General features: G+C 39.0%; 2 protein-coding genes and 1 long non-coding RNA gene across 6 annotated transcripts in view; 2 read left to right on the top strand and 1 right to left on the bottom strand.

Annotated features, from left to right (window-relative positions):
- Positions 1-1188, top strand: part of LOC123498383 (cuticle protein AM1159-like) — a 1731-nt gene extending 543 nt beyond the window's left edge. The window contains exons 2-3 of the mRNA XM_045245484.1: positions 1-73; positions 799-1188. The exon at positions 1-73 is cut by the window's left edge and continues 118 nt beyond it. Of these exons, the coding sequence (XP_045101419.1) occupies positions 1-73; positions 799-973 (248 nt within the window). The 3' untranslated portion in view covers positions 974-1188. The remainder of the gene's footprint in view (positions 74-798) is intronic.
- A 447-nt stretch (positions 1189-1635) lies between these two features.
- LOC123498381 (cuticle protein AM1159-like) lies at positions 1636-4575 on the top strand. 4 transcript variants are annotated; one of them, XM_045245480.1, is made up of 4 exons: positions 1720-1739; positions 1921-2024; positions 2635-2825; positions 4190-4575. In XM_045245480.1, exons 2-4 carry the CDS (start codon positions 2016-2018, stop codon positions 4368-4370), a joined length of 381 nt encoding a protein of 126 aa, XP_045101415.1. In that variant the 5' UTR covers positions 1720-1739; positions 1921-2015; the 3' UTR covers positions 4371-4575. The 4 variants fall into 4 exon arrangements, with proteins under 4 accessions (XP_045101413.1, XP_045101417.1, XP_045101415.1 ...); XM_045245478.1 differs by having other exon boundaries at positions 1636-2024; XM_045245482.1 differs by having other exon boundaries at positions 1636-2061.
- Positions 4576-10526: 5951 nt separating this feature from the next.
- LOC123498390 lies at positions 10527-12756 on the bottom strand. The gene is made up of 3 exons (XR_006672675.1): positions 12379-12756; positions 11297-11358; positions 10527-10688 (listed from the first exon to the last, which is right to left on the bottom strand). It is a non-coding gene; the product is annotated as an uncharacterized LOC123498390 (long non-coding RNA).
- Between the last annotated feature and the right edge of the window lie 618 nt (positions 12757-13374).

Below are 13374 nucleotides of genomic sequence, written 5' to 3'. Positions count from 1 at the left end.
GCAACGGCATTGAGAGCTCCAAGACTGGCACCCCGGGGGCTGAGGGCCAGAGCAACTTCCAGGGCTCTTTCAGGTGAGGCCTCAATCAATTGGCTGTTAATAGCAAGCCCTTCCGCACCCAGGAACGCACACGCACACTCACCAGCACACACACACACACACACACACACACACACACACACACACACACACACACACACACACACACACACACACACACACACACACACACACACACACACACACACACACACACACACACACACACACACACACACACACACACACACACACACACACACACACACACACACACACACACACACACACACATACACACACACACACACACACACGCAGACACACACACAGACACACTCACTCACACACACACACACACACACACACACACACACACACACACACACACACACACACACACACACACAGCTCACAACCGAGAGGGTCCGGACAAGCCTCTTAATGTGTATAGCCTCTGTTCAACTAGCAGTAAATAGGTACGGGATGTAACTCGAGGGGTTGTGGCCTCGCTTTCCCGGTGTGTGGAGTGTGGTGTGGTCTCAGTTCTCCCCGAAGATCGGTCTATGAGCTCTGAGCTCGCTCCGTAATGGGAAAGACTGGCTGGGTGACCAGCAGACGACCGTGGTGAAATACACATTTGACACGAACTGTACATATATATGCGAGATCTTAGCCACTGTACCTCGCTAAATGCCACACACAGACACACCCACACCAACACGTGCCTCACGCCCCCTATTCCTTCTCCCGCCACAGGTTCCCCCTCGAAGACGGCACCTTTGCTGAGGTTCGCTTCGTGGCTAACGAGTTCGGCTACCAGCCCGAGTCCGACCTTCTGCCCGTCGGCCCTGAGATTCCCGAGCACGTGTATGAGCTTCTCCGCATCGCCGAGGAGCAGCGCGCCGCGGGCATCACCTTCGACAGGAAGTAAAGTGCCCCACTGACCCTCGCCTCCTCCACACACTGTCCCTCACAATCCACGGCACCACGGCAGCAGCGGGGGGACTTGGCCACACACTCTCGCGCTGCCGTGGCCGCGATAAACGCCTCATACTTTTGCATATGAACTATTGTTGTGCCCCGCTGTGAATGAAGTCCCGCCTGCTTCCATCAACGCAGGAATAAATCAATAAAGGAACATGCAAAGCAACGCCTTTCATCCATTCCTTCTTTCTCAACATAAATAATTCTTTGACATGTTCACGTAATCAAACTTAAGTGACAATCCTCAAACCACGAGTCACAATACATAAACAGCGACACACACACACACACACACACCTAATGAAGACTGACTGGGTGACTAACAGGCGACCGTTGAATTTGTATCACACACACACACACACACACACACACACACACACACAGAGAGAGAGAGAGAGAGAGAGAGAGAGAGAGAGAGAGAGAGAGAGAGAGAGAGAGAGAGAGAGAGAGAGAGAGAGAGAGAGAGAGAGAGAGAGAGAGAGAGAGAGAGAGAGAGAGAGAGAGAGAGAGAGAGAGAGAGAGAGAGAGAGAGAGAGAGAGAGAGAGAGAGAGAGAGAGAGAGAGAGAGAGAGAGAGAGAGAGAGAGAGAGAGAGAGAGAGAGAGAGAGAGAGAGAGAGAGAGAGAGAGAGAGAGAGAGAGAGAGAGAGAGTATAAATAGCAAGCACGTCGCGACATTCCTCATCATATGCCCCATACCCTCGGCATGAGATTCGTAAGTACCGCTCCTACAGTCTTGTACGCAGGGACTTCCCTCGGCGACTCCATTACTTCTTGTTGTCCTAGACCCAACTGACCTTTCATTTGTGTTAGAACATTACTCATGCATATTAGAAAGTGCCTCACGCCTTGCTTGTTGTCATATTGACCTTGAAAACCCTTCTTTACTTTTTCAGTGTGTGATTTTTAGTGTTTACAAAGTCCTCCTGCAGTCCTTAGTTCAGAAGTTTTAGACGTTGTCTTCACACGACACACCACGCCAGGCGTAAACATGTCCGAGGTACCTCATTACTATGTAGAAGTTGAAATAACGAATGGTAATAAAACTATCATCTTTTTGAGCATGTTGATTATTGCTATTCTTTTTTTACTTTCTATGTTGATTAATGCTAATTATTTATTACTTATATATAACATTTCCGAAACATTACTTTTTTCTGCATATTCGTCATTCCAATAGTATAATAAAACAAGATGTCCTGGACAACGTTTGGCTTTCAAACTAAATAAAAATAGCTACCTATAATACACAAGATAATGATTTTAATCACATATAAGCATGTACAAAGTAAATCTCTTCGTAGATACAAAGATCACTCAAAATGAAACGTATTGTCCTTGAAAACCTGAAGACCACTGGAAATTATATGAAGATTGGAAACAGAAACATATTAATCTTATTCGAGGACAATAATTCTTAAAATGTATAAGTATGTCTAAACATTACAGTATCAATGCGAAATTAAATGGATGGATAGATAGACATATATTATAAAGTGAAAGGATTTCAGAATTTCCATGTCACACCTTGAGTTGTCTCGCGGCACGCCAGTGTGTCGTGGCACGCTGGTTGGAAATGATTGCTTTAGTGACTTACTGCTGGTCCCCAGGTGGCTCTCGCCAGCGTGCTGGCCGTGGTGGCCGCAAGCCAGGACAAGGACGCCACCATCGTTGTGGACGAGCGCACTGACAGCGGCGACGGAAACTTCTCGTACAACGTGAAGACCAGCAACGGCATAGAAATAAGCAGGACTGGCACTCCGGGCTCTGAGGGACAGAGCAACTTCCGTGGCTCTTTCAGGTGAGGCCTCAAGGCTGCTCATCAGCAGGCAGGTGCCCGTGTGACACCAGGTGCGCACACATGAACGTGAGCTGTCTTTTTATTCTTTTTTTTATTACTTGGTTATTTCTAGGGCATGACCTCGTTTGAAACCTGATCTTTCACGGTCAGGCGTCCCTGATGGCAGAAACAGGTCACTGTTTTCATCTCGCTCCAAAGGTTCAATGTGTTTTCATTTGTCTTTCATTCTGGGATATTTAATAAGTTATCTCATTATAAAGTTAGTTAGGTTAGGTCACATTAATTCATTCTTAACTTTAAGTATCAGACTCCCAAAAGGGTAAGTGGCGTGAAAACTCGTGCTTAACCCGCCGGTGGATGGGGATGTTCATGTGTCCCTTTCCCCGACATAACGGACACCCTGAGGTCATTCCCCTCCTGCTCTTCGACTCCTGCTATGCACCAAACCTGTTCGGGTCACAGCGGACCTTCCTCCTCCTACAGGGGACACGAGGCTCCTCCAGGTTTCTGAGTAACATATGGTCTCACAAGAAGGCTCATCAGTGTGCACTGTTTGATTTAAAAAAATAGTATTTGTTAATGTTTCTATTTGTATTGGTTTGCATACTTATTCAATTTTATGTATATATATATATATATATATATATATATATATATATATATATATATATATATATATATATATATATATATATATATATATATAACACACACACACACACACACACACACACACACACACACACACACACACACACACACACACACACACACACACACACACACACACACACACACACACACACACACACACACACACACACACACACACACACACACACACACACACACACACACACAAACAGATACACACACAAACAGATACACACACAAATAGATACACACACAAACAGATACACACACACACACACACACACACACACACACACACACACACAAGTGGTCGAAAGAGACGCCTGTTGCTCAGCACGCAGGGACGGCTCAATGCCATGGAAGCAATTGTCATTCCAAGGAAAAGCAAAATAATATCTACTTAGATTTCTCCAATTAGCAAAAGTAAAACACCAAAACTTTAAGTAATACTAACTGATTCCAAAGCATTACGTAACACACACACACACACACACACACACACACACACACACACACACACACACACACACACACACACACACACACACACACACACACACACACACACACACACACACACACACACACACACACACACACACACACACGTTTGAGTCTCACAAACACTTAGAATCCTGTCACCAAATGTCACGCAGAAACACTCCCACACCAAATATATGCCTCACCATCCCTCCATCTTTACCTTGTAGGTTCCCCCTCAATGACGGCACCTTTCTTGAGGTTACCTACGTTGCTGACGAGTTAGGCTACAAGCCTAGGTTTGCCATTGTGCCTGAGTTCATCTCGCCACTCAGTGTGACCTCCGCTCGACCCATCCATCGTTCTTCTTTGGCCTTTTCTCCAGACGCGAGGAGTAGCTTGCCTTTCTGATTCCTCGCCTCTTCCGCACACTTCTCCTTGGAGTCCAGGGCACCAGGGCATCACTGAGGGGTCCTGGCCACACACTCTGACGCTGCCGTGGTCGGACTTTGCATATGAAGTATTGTTTCATCCCGCACTGAATGACATCCCGCCTCCTTCCATCAATGCTCGAATCAGCTCCTTTCATTACTCAAAAATAAAGAAATATGCAAAATAACGCTTTTCGTTCACCATACACTTGTTCCTTCTTACAATGAGTGATAGGTGTGTTTGTGTAATTAATCCCTTCAATACTGAGATACACGTTATTTACATTAGGAAAGATCTATGGAGGTTAAGAGATTTACAGCCACAGTTCTTACTATTTCAATCCCCCACGTTAGTTTCTAAAGCTGTACGAAACTGCCAAAATGTAACCAGAATGAATATGGAAACATGTCTTGGTAGTGAAGGGGTTCAACATAACAACATAAATCACAAGCCACAAACCAAAAACATCGACACGTGAGTCACGACCCACGGCGACCACACGACCACTGACCACACGCAGGGAACCAACCACTGGCCACTGATGACAACAGAGAGAGAGAGAGAGAGAGAGAGAGAGAGAGAGAGAGAGAGAGAGAGAGAGAGATTTACAAGACTTCAATTTCTCTATAAACAAATCATGGACAGGAACCAAATTGAACTCTAGAACTACACCTTAAATTGAGAGACACTGACTCAGAGAAGCAAAAAGAAAAGAAAGGAAGCCATTCACCGCGCCTCACAATTACTCTATACAGTACGACAGGCACAACTACCTAACCTTTTATGCTGGACAGGGGAACTATCATTCTTATTCAGAATGTTCATACACAGGCAAAATTGTTAAACAACTCTACTACTACTACTACTACTACTAATGCTACCACCATCACCATTATTACCATTACTACCAGTACTACTACTACTACTACTACTACTACTACTACTACTACTACTCGAGCTACCGCCACTACTGCTAGTAGTGCTACCACTACTATTAGTGCTACCACCATTACTACTACCATTACTACTACTACTACTACTACTACTACTACTACTACTATTACCACCACTACCACTACTACTAGTGCTACCACTGCTACTACTACCCTTACTACCAGTACTACTACTACTACTACTATTACTATTAGTGCTAACCACTACTATTACTATTACTACCAATAGTACTACTACTAGCTTCTACTACTAGTACTACTACTACTACTAGCTTCTCCTACTAAAACTACTACTACTTCTAACTTCTTCTACTAAAACTACTACTACTACTACTACATACCCGCACCCACCCACACACACACTGTCCTTCTCTTCTCTTTTATCATTGCAGAGTCCCTTTTCTTTAAACGTGAATATTCTTTTAACTAATTTTGCGGACAAACTTGAAAGCAACATTGGTAACTATGAACAACACATTTACGTAAGAATCTGAACCCTTGGGAACACCGGAAGAGCATACACCACGGAAACTCAGTATCCTCAAACTCTTCCTGGAGGGCGCTCCCGTCTGGTGCCACACGCTGACCCTGCCTCGCATCACACAAATATGGACAGGATTCAGAAACGCGTTGCTCTGTCACCACGACTACTTTCCAAGGCTACAGAGATGATTGGCGGGGTTTTCAAGGGTGTTTATATAGTTAATAATGCAGAAATCTTGTCATTCAGCCTCTATAAACGTAAAAAAAAAAATTAAAAAACTCGTGTAAATTTAAATAAAGCATTTTGAAATTGTGGAGAATATGGACCCTGACGTCATTGCTCGCTTCTCCACGTGAGGCGCAAAGTAACACAGGATATTCTAAATCTGTTGTGACAATATTGTAACACCGGGACCTGTGGGTGAGGGCAGAGGGAGAGCTGGAGAGGGGGACCATCGTCACGGTTGGATTTAGATAGTTTTACATCATAAGTAAAGTGTCTTGGCTTAACTGATATCCTACCTGCTATCAAATCGAGAGCAAACAGCAATGTAATGTAATGTTTTCTACCAGGAGCGTCCTTTGTCATATAAGTAGAGGAGCAAGTGTTACGTCTTATTTCCACCTGTACTCAATCACCGCACGAGTCTCTACACCGCCTCCGCGTCGCTGCTTCACGCCAGGGTTTCCACGAGGATTATTTTTCTTACCCTAAATCCTCCTTCAAAATCGCCCTAAAATCGCATCCATTACCCTAAAAATTTTACTTGTGTGTATATATATATATATATATATATATATATATATATATATATATATATATATATATATATATATATATATATATAATGTGAGATGGCATCGGGCTTTAATCTGTTTTTTTTTTAAGGAACTTTCCAAAGACTTTAATAGTAATTATTCCTTTTATTTTGTAAGAAAGTAGATATTCATTATCATTCCATATTCTATCATAACAAAAATATACTGAACGTAAAGTGCACTTTGTGATAACAAAAAATTCACAGCCTCTTTTCTGATATTTGGTATCATTCTTAAAAATAAATAAAATACTAAGGTCGGATATACACTAGGCAACCATTATCGCATTATACATTCACGTGCAAAAAGAAAAAGATATAATATAAAAAAAAATACTTTTTTTCAGTTCCTTCGGGCCAATCTGCATACTACATATTTATGGCAAATACATACATACTTCATTAAGTATGCATTCTCTCTCTCTCTCTCTCTCTCTCTCTCTCTCTCTCTCTCTCTCAATAATTGTTTAGAATATCAAAGAAAATGTGATTGGTGATGCAAGTTTGCCGTAAGATGTGGGCTGAGTTAATTATGGGGAAAGTTGTTTATGGAACAGCAAATACAGTCAATGTATGAGTGGTCAATCAATCAATCAATTTCTGTCGCACACAATGGCAGGCATAGGGTAACAATGAATTTCCTCCAACAGCCTCCATCTTCCTAGATATTTTTTTTTTCCAGACTTTCACTAGATTTTTCAGATATCTTCCTAAATAGTTTTTTTTTTCGGAGCTTTACAGATCCTTCCAGCATTCTTCCCCAGCATCTCTTCTCATTCTTCTCGCTCATGTTTCCTTGAGTCTACCTCTACCTCTCCTTCCTAGTGCTTTCCATCCATGTATATGACTATATCTTCCTTTTTGAAAACATGAGTACATGACCTAACCATTTCCACCTGGACATCATAAGATACTCAGCTATAGGTTGCACAATAGTTATTCATGAGTGGCAGATTAAGCTACTTCATTTCCTACATATCACTGACTTCATTGCATGTTGCATTACTTTTTACACCCCGGAGAGCTGCTATCATTCCAGCATTTGTATCCAGTCTGTCTGACGTTAGATTATTGTTTTTTAAATGATAGATCATGTGCATCAGTCCCTTGAGTGTTTCATTTTTCAGCTTTGTTCTTTGTTTGTTTTTTATCAAATTAAGTTTACTGAAACACCTTTCGACTGATGCATTGGAAAAGGGCAATGATAGGAGTGTAGACATTACCACTTTCAAATTTGGAAAACATGGAAGATTTGCCGCATTTCTTTGACTGAATACAATGTTCCAGTAGTCTGTGCATGAGAGCTGACTAGACAACTCTTCCAGTAGGTGATGACTTCTCCATTCTTCAACTGTCTTTTTTCTGTCAACAAAATTTGAAAGCTGAGGAATTGCATCAAATAGCTTAGACAGTGAAGGTGGCTCAAGATTTATAGCATTTTGAGGACGAAGGCACTGTAAAATTTTGTGTAAGCCATCATCATCAGAAAATCTTGCTTGAATTTGTTTGACAGACTCAATAAGAAACTGCCTACAAGAATGGTAGTATTTGGTAATTTCCTCATCCTTTACAGTACTACCACTTGATTTCAAATCATGCACAGTATCCATAGCTTTTATCCCTAAATACATTCTCTCATCCGATACCATACTTGCAGAGAATAAGGGGTTATTTGGATTCAAGTCAGAAATACTGCACTTCTTAACATAGGGCACACTCATAAAGTCATAAAAGTAACACCATGAAGGGTTCACATTTAAACTCAAGATAAATATTGTTATACTTCAGTGAAAGTAAAAAGAGTGATGAATAATTGGGTAAAAGGAAATTACCCTAAAATTCACTACTGTTACCCTAACGCCCTAAATGTAGTTCGATTACCCTAAAATAGGGTACTGGTACCCTAAAGTGGAAAGCCTGCTTCACGCCTGCACGCCCCGCCGCTGAAGTACTGCGTGCACACCACAAATTACAAGGGAGGAATGCCAAGCCGGAAATCGAGATGCAGAAGTTATTCGCCGGCATCCTCCAGCTGTCCGTATGTGTGTGTGTGTGTGTGTGTGTGTGTGATGAGGTAGCCTAAAAACCACACTGTAAAATATAATTTGTATATTTTACAGAAAATTTACTGGCATCTATGCTTCCAAACATTTTCTGTAAAATTTACGACCAGTTTTATCTGTAAAAATTTTAATTCTGTGTAAACTTTGATCAGTTAAAAAACAGTTTTCCTGTAAATCAGTTTACGGATTTATATGTTTGCAAAAGTTTTACATTTTTTTCCGTTAATTCATTTACAGATATTTTTCTCTTAAAATTACTGTATTCCAGTATTTTCATACAGGATTTTACCCGATTCTTTTCTTAGAAATTGGTCAGCAATAATTGCTGTAGTTACATATATAAACCTGTAAACAACTCTATAAAAGTATTAGAATATCATTATGAATATTATTGCTGGCCAGTTCTTTAAGAAATTCAAGTAAAAATACGGTACAAAAATATAACAATGTAACATCATTAAATCCTGCAAAAACCTCCTCTTCTAAAGTAACAATAATACAAGGCAACTGATAAGTAATATTTTATTCTTAAGGTACAAAAGCCATTTTGCTGAGATTTCTCCCATGACGGCAACTATTAAAAATCCACTTACGCGGAAACTGATCAGATCTTTCCTGAGTATGAAATGTTAACATCACAGATTATATAAAAGTACAAAATGCTCCATATTACATGTGGTGAAACATCTCACCTAAATGTAAAGAGAATTGCAGTGAATGTGCAAAAATATGACGTTTTGAAACGCTAAGCCTCCATGACATCAACTGCTGAGAAACTTCTAGTACTTCCTTATGAAGATTTTGAAAAGAAATTAATCTCGTCAACACATGAAATTAAAAAGAGTAACTTCCATGAGACAAAAATTCTAAGAACAGCTTTCAAAATATTCCTTTAAATTTCATAACTGAAATAATAATCACAACCAAAAAATTAAACAAAACTTTCAAAACCATATAACCACACTTTTGTGGCCTTAACTCCTCCAATCCACATCAGCAAGGGCATTAATCAAACTCAGAACTTTTGGATGAATTTGAGAATACCTCTTGGAATTCTTCTTAATCTCCACTTTGCTACACCTGTCAGGGTTGATGCGGACAAAACACCTGTAACAATAAACACTATTATGTAGATACAACATATGAATGATTTTGCTATTTTTATATTGGAGCACAAGAGTTATGAGCTACCCATCTGGGTTGGAGCTGAAGAAGTATCTGTAATGATAAACACTGATATGTAGATATTATATATAAATGATCTGATATGTAAATATTACATATAAATGATTTTACATTTATACTGGTGGCTTTTGTTAAAAAAAAAAAAAAAAGAAACAGAAGACTACCATGCTAACCATCTGGGCTGAGGCTGATGAGACATCTGTAATGATAATGAATGATATGAAGAAATAGTAGTCATCTTTATATTGGACACAAGATCACTCAATGAGCTTTGGTATGGAATGATATGCAGCACTCACACTGTTTCATGCAAACATAGTATATATAATACTGACCAGTACAACTCTGGTATACTGATAACTTGTACAGAAAAATATAATTTATGCCTACCTAGACACTTGAGATCCCTGAAAACTGGGACCGAGAGCTTTCAAAACTGGCGGCAGATGGCGTGGGAGTTCCCTGCCATAGCTCATTGATATATGCACATTCTATAGACAGGTATGTAATCTTGAATTTCAATGATAGAGGCAAGAGAGAAGTAAATAAGGATTTGGAATGGGGCAGTCAGGCTATCAATTGGATAAGATTTTTGATAAGCTAACATTAAGTTAAGTAAGAATTTACCTTTGAATGATTTCAGTGTAGATGCACATTCTGCAGGGTACATGATGTTCAAGTTGTAGTAGCTTGCAAACAGCATAGCAAGACCAGCAGCAAATGTGGCAATGTCCTCGTTGACAATAACACCATCAATAGACAGCATGTATCTGCTTGCATACAGTCTGGATTCCCCTGAAAGAGCATTAACATTATGACAGTATTTTGTAGGTTGAGCTGACATGGAAATAATGAACCAATTTTCCAGAATTCGTGTTGAAGAACTTAATGACCATTTGTTACCTATGTGTTGCAAAATAATTACTGTGAGGGTTATGAAGGTAGGATTGAAATTGTTAATAATAATAATAATAATAATAATAATAATAATATATATATATATATATATATATATATATATATATATATATATATATATATATATATATATATATATATATATATATATATATATATATATATATATATATATATATATATATATATATATATATATATATATATATATATATATATATATATATATATATATATGGGATGATACAGTAAATACAGCTTTCCAATATTTCTGTCATGGAGAATAATGTGTTGTCTATAACAACTCAACAAGGCTGGTAGTATATCATGTACATATAAAAATTACAATTAAGATTCATCATATGCTAAATGCAAAATACTAGTAACTATATAGAATATGGTACATATATCATTGGTTTCATAACACAGCACAAGCAAAAAGTTATGTGATGGGAATGCAATGCAAACTATTATTATTTACTTACCAAAACTATTAAACATGGTGTTTTGGTAGGTCCTTCCTTATTTCAGTCATTGTTGCAGTGGGCTGAAAAAAAAATATATGAACATTCATACAAACAAAGCTTTTAAAATCTGGAATAAACATGTTATCCATGTCATAACAACAAAACAACACATACCTCACACAGACATGAACACATGACGACACATGCACTAGCCAGTATTTAAAAAAATTAATGTAAAATAAGAGTTTGCATTTCATTGGTTTTCATAAATAAATGAGGGTATTTGGCTGTGAAAGATAAGTTTGCAGAACGAAACTAGCTTAGTTAGGCAGGCTGGTAAGTCAACTGCCGTCAACTACCGTCAGCTGCGTAGAAGACAGTGGAAAAACACTTCATTATTAATAGAGGTCTCCATCACTATATGATTCCTTTTTATGAAATGTTTATCATTTACAACATTTCTGTTTCAGTAGCCTACCCTTTGTAAGGTGGCCACTTGACTTCTCCTCCCTCTCTCTCTCCTCTCTCTCTCTCTCTCTCTCTCTCTCTCTCTCTCTCTCTCTCTCTCTCTCTCTCTCTCGAACGTATACTCTTTCTCAGCCTTCAGCAATTTTTTTTCTCCGATATCTGGGAGGGCGTACTGGTTGGTCCTTCATTCTTTCTCCTACTCCCTCCCTCTACTCTGCTACCACCACCACCGCCAATGTTGTCATGCACTTCTCTCTCTCTCTTTCTCTCTAGTCTTATTATCTTTGATCATCACCACCACCACCACCACCACCACCATTAGTGCGCTGAGTAGAGCTGCTCATTCAACATGAAAATTATTATAAACAAACTTCACTGACTTCAGCAGCCATATTGTTAATGCAGTTCATTTCAACAGTAATTATTTTGTTAGTTGACGGCAGTTGACGGTAGCCTTAATATCAATGCAGTTTATTTATAGAGTAATTATTTTGTTAGATGACGGTACTTAATACAGGCGCCTCCACCGAACATACAAGGCTACTTTCAAATAACTTTGCTATTGTTTAAGGACATGACATGTATTAAGTAGGTGCCTATGCATAATTCAATAAAATCAATCACTAACTCACCGCTGTACACGAAGAAATGATGTAAGATCTGGTCAGCTGCGTTCCACTCGTCCAGTAACACAGTTCGTCTGATACTTGTATTGGCGGGCGGCGGGTGGGCAAAGACAAACAGAAAAGGGACGATTGACGATCACGATGCGCAATCCTTTATAACTTTATTTCATACTCTTATTAACCAAGCTTTTTCAAAAGTCAGTATGTTCGAAGTGAAAGAGAAAAATAACACACAAATAACTTACCGTATGATTCGATGTCTTGGTCAACGAAGTCACGATTATTATTATCTTTTATTCTTCGTAATATCTTCTTTTGATTTCTTCTCTGCATATAGGGCGTCAAAAATAGAACATATAATATTTGCATGAAGTATCTTTTTCGAAATCATTAGTGTTATGCTAATCTTTGAGTTGTTGTGATAATCTTGTATGACGACATGTAATGCCAAATAAAAGCAGTACTTGGCAACTTTTCGATGACGTCACACCAAGTGTATTCACATACACGTCGTTTTATCACTTAAGGTACATTATCATCGTGATTAATGTATAAATTCGGAGTCAGTGTTGCATTTTACGTCATTCAGCAAGAATAAATCTTTAAATATTTCGTAACTAAGTATGACAATTTGCAATATATTACACATAAACCATTTTCTTTATAAATGGTTATTACCACCTGTATAAATCATGTCATCTTAATAAAAGACTATTGTTTAAGTGTTTAAGGTTCTGGTGGTTCACCATATACTTGTCATTACATCCTAAACATTTACAAAAGCATGTGTTGAAGGTATGCAGGTTTTAGGAAGAAAATGATTCCTTACCCAACAGTCTGATCTGTATTTTCTTGATACAGTATATTAACTTTTCATAAATACAACAAATACACTGTAAAAAAACAAATTTCTTACAGTGCATGAACCACTGGCCATGATCCTAACGGTAAAAAGAAGAGAGAAAAAAACATATTTCATTTTCACATGTCAAAATGATATGG

The sequence above is a fragment of the Portunus trituberculatus genome, chromosome 48 (assembly GCF_017591435.1).
Source record: "Portunus trituberculatus isolate SZX2019 chromosome 48, ASM1759143v1, whole genome shotgun sequence".
In the NCBI taxonomy this organism is placed as follows: domain Eukaryota; kingdom Metazoa; phylum Arthropoda; class Malacostraca; order Decapoda; family Portunidae; genus Portunus; species Portunus trituberculatus.
This window is presented reverse-complemented; position numbering and strand designations above follow the sequence as displayed.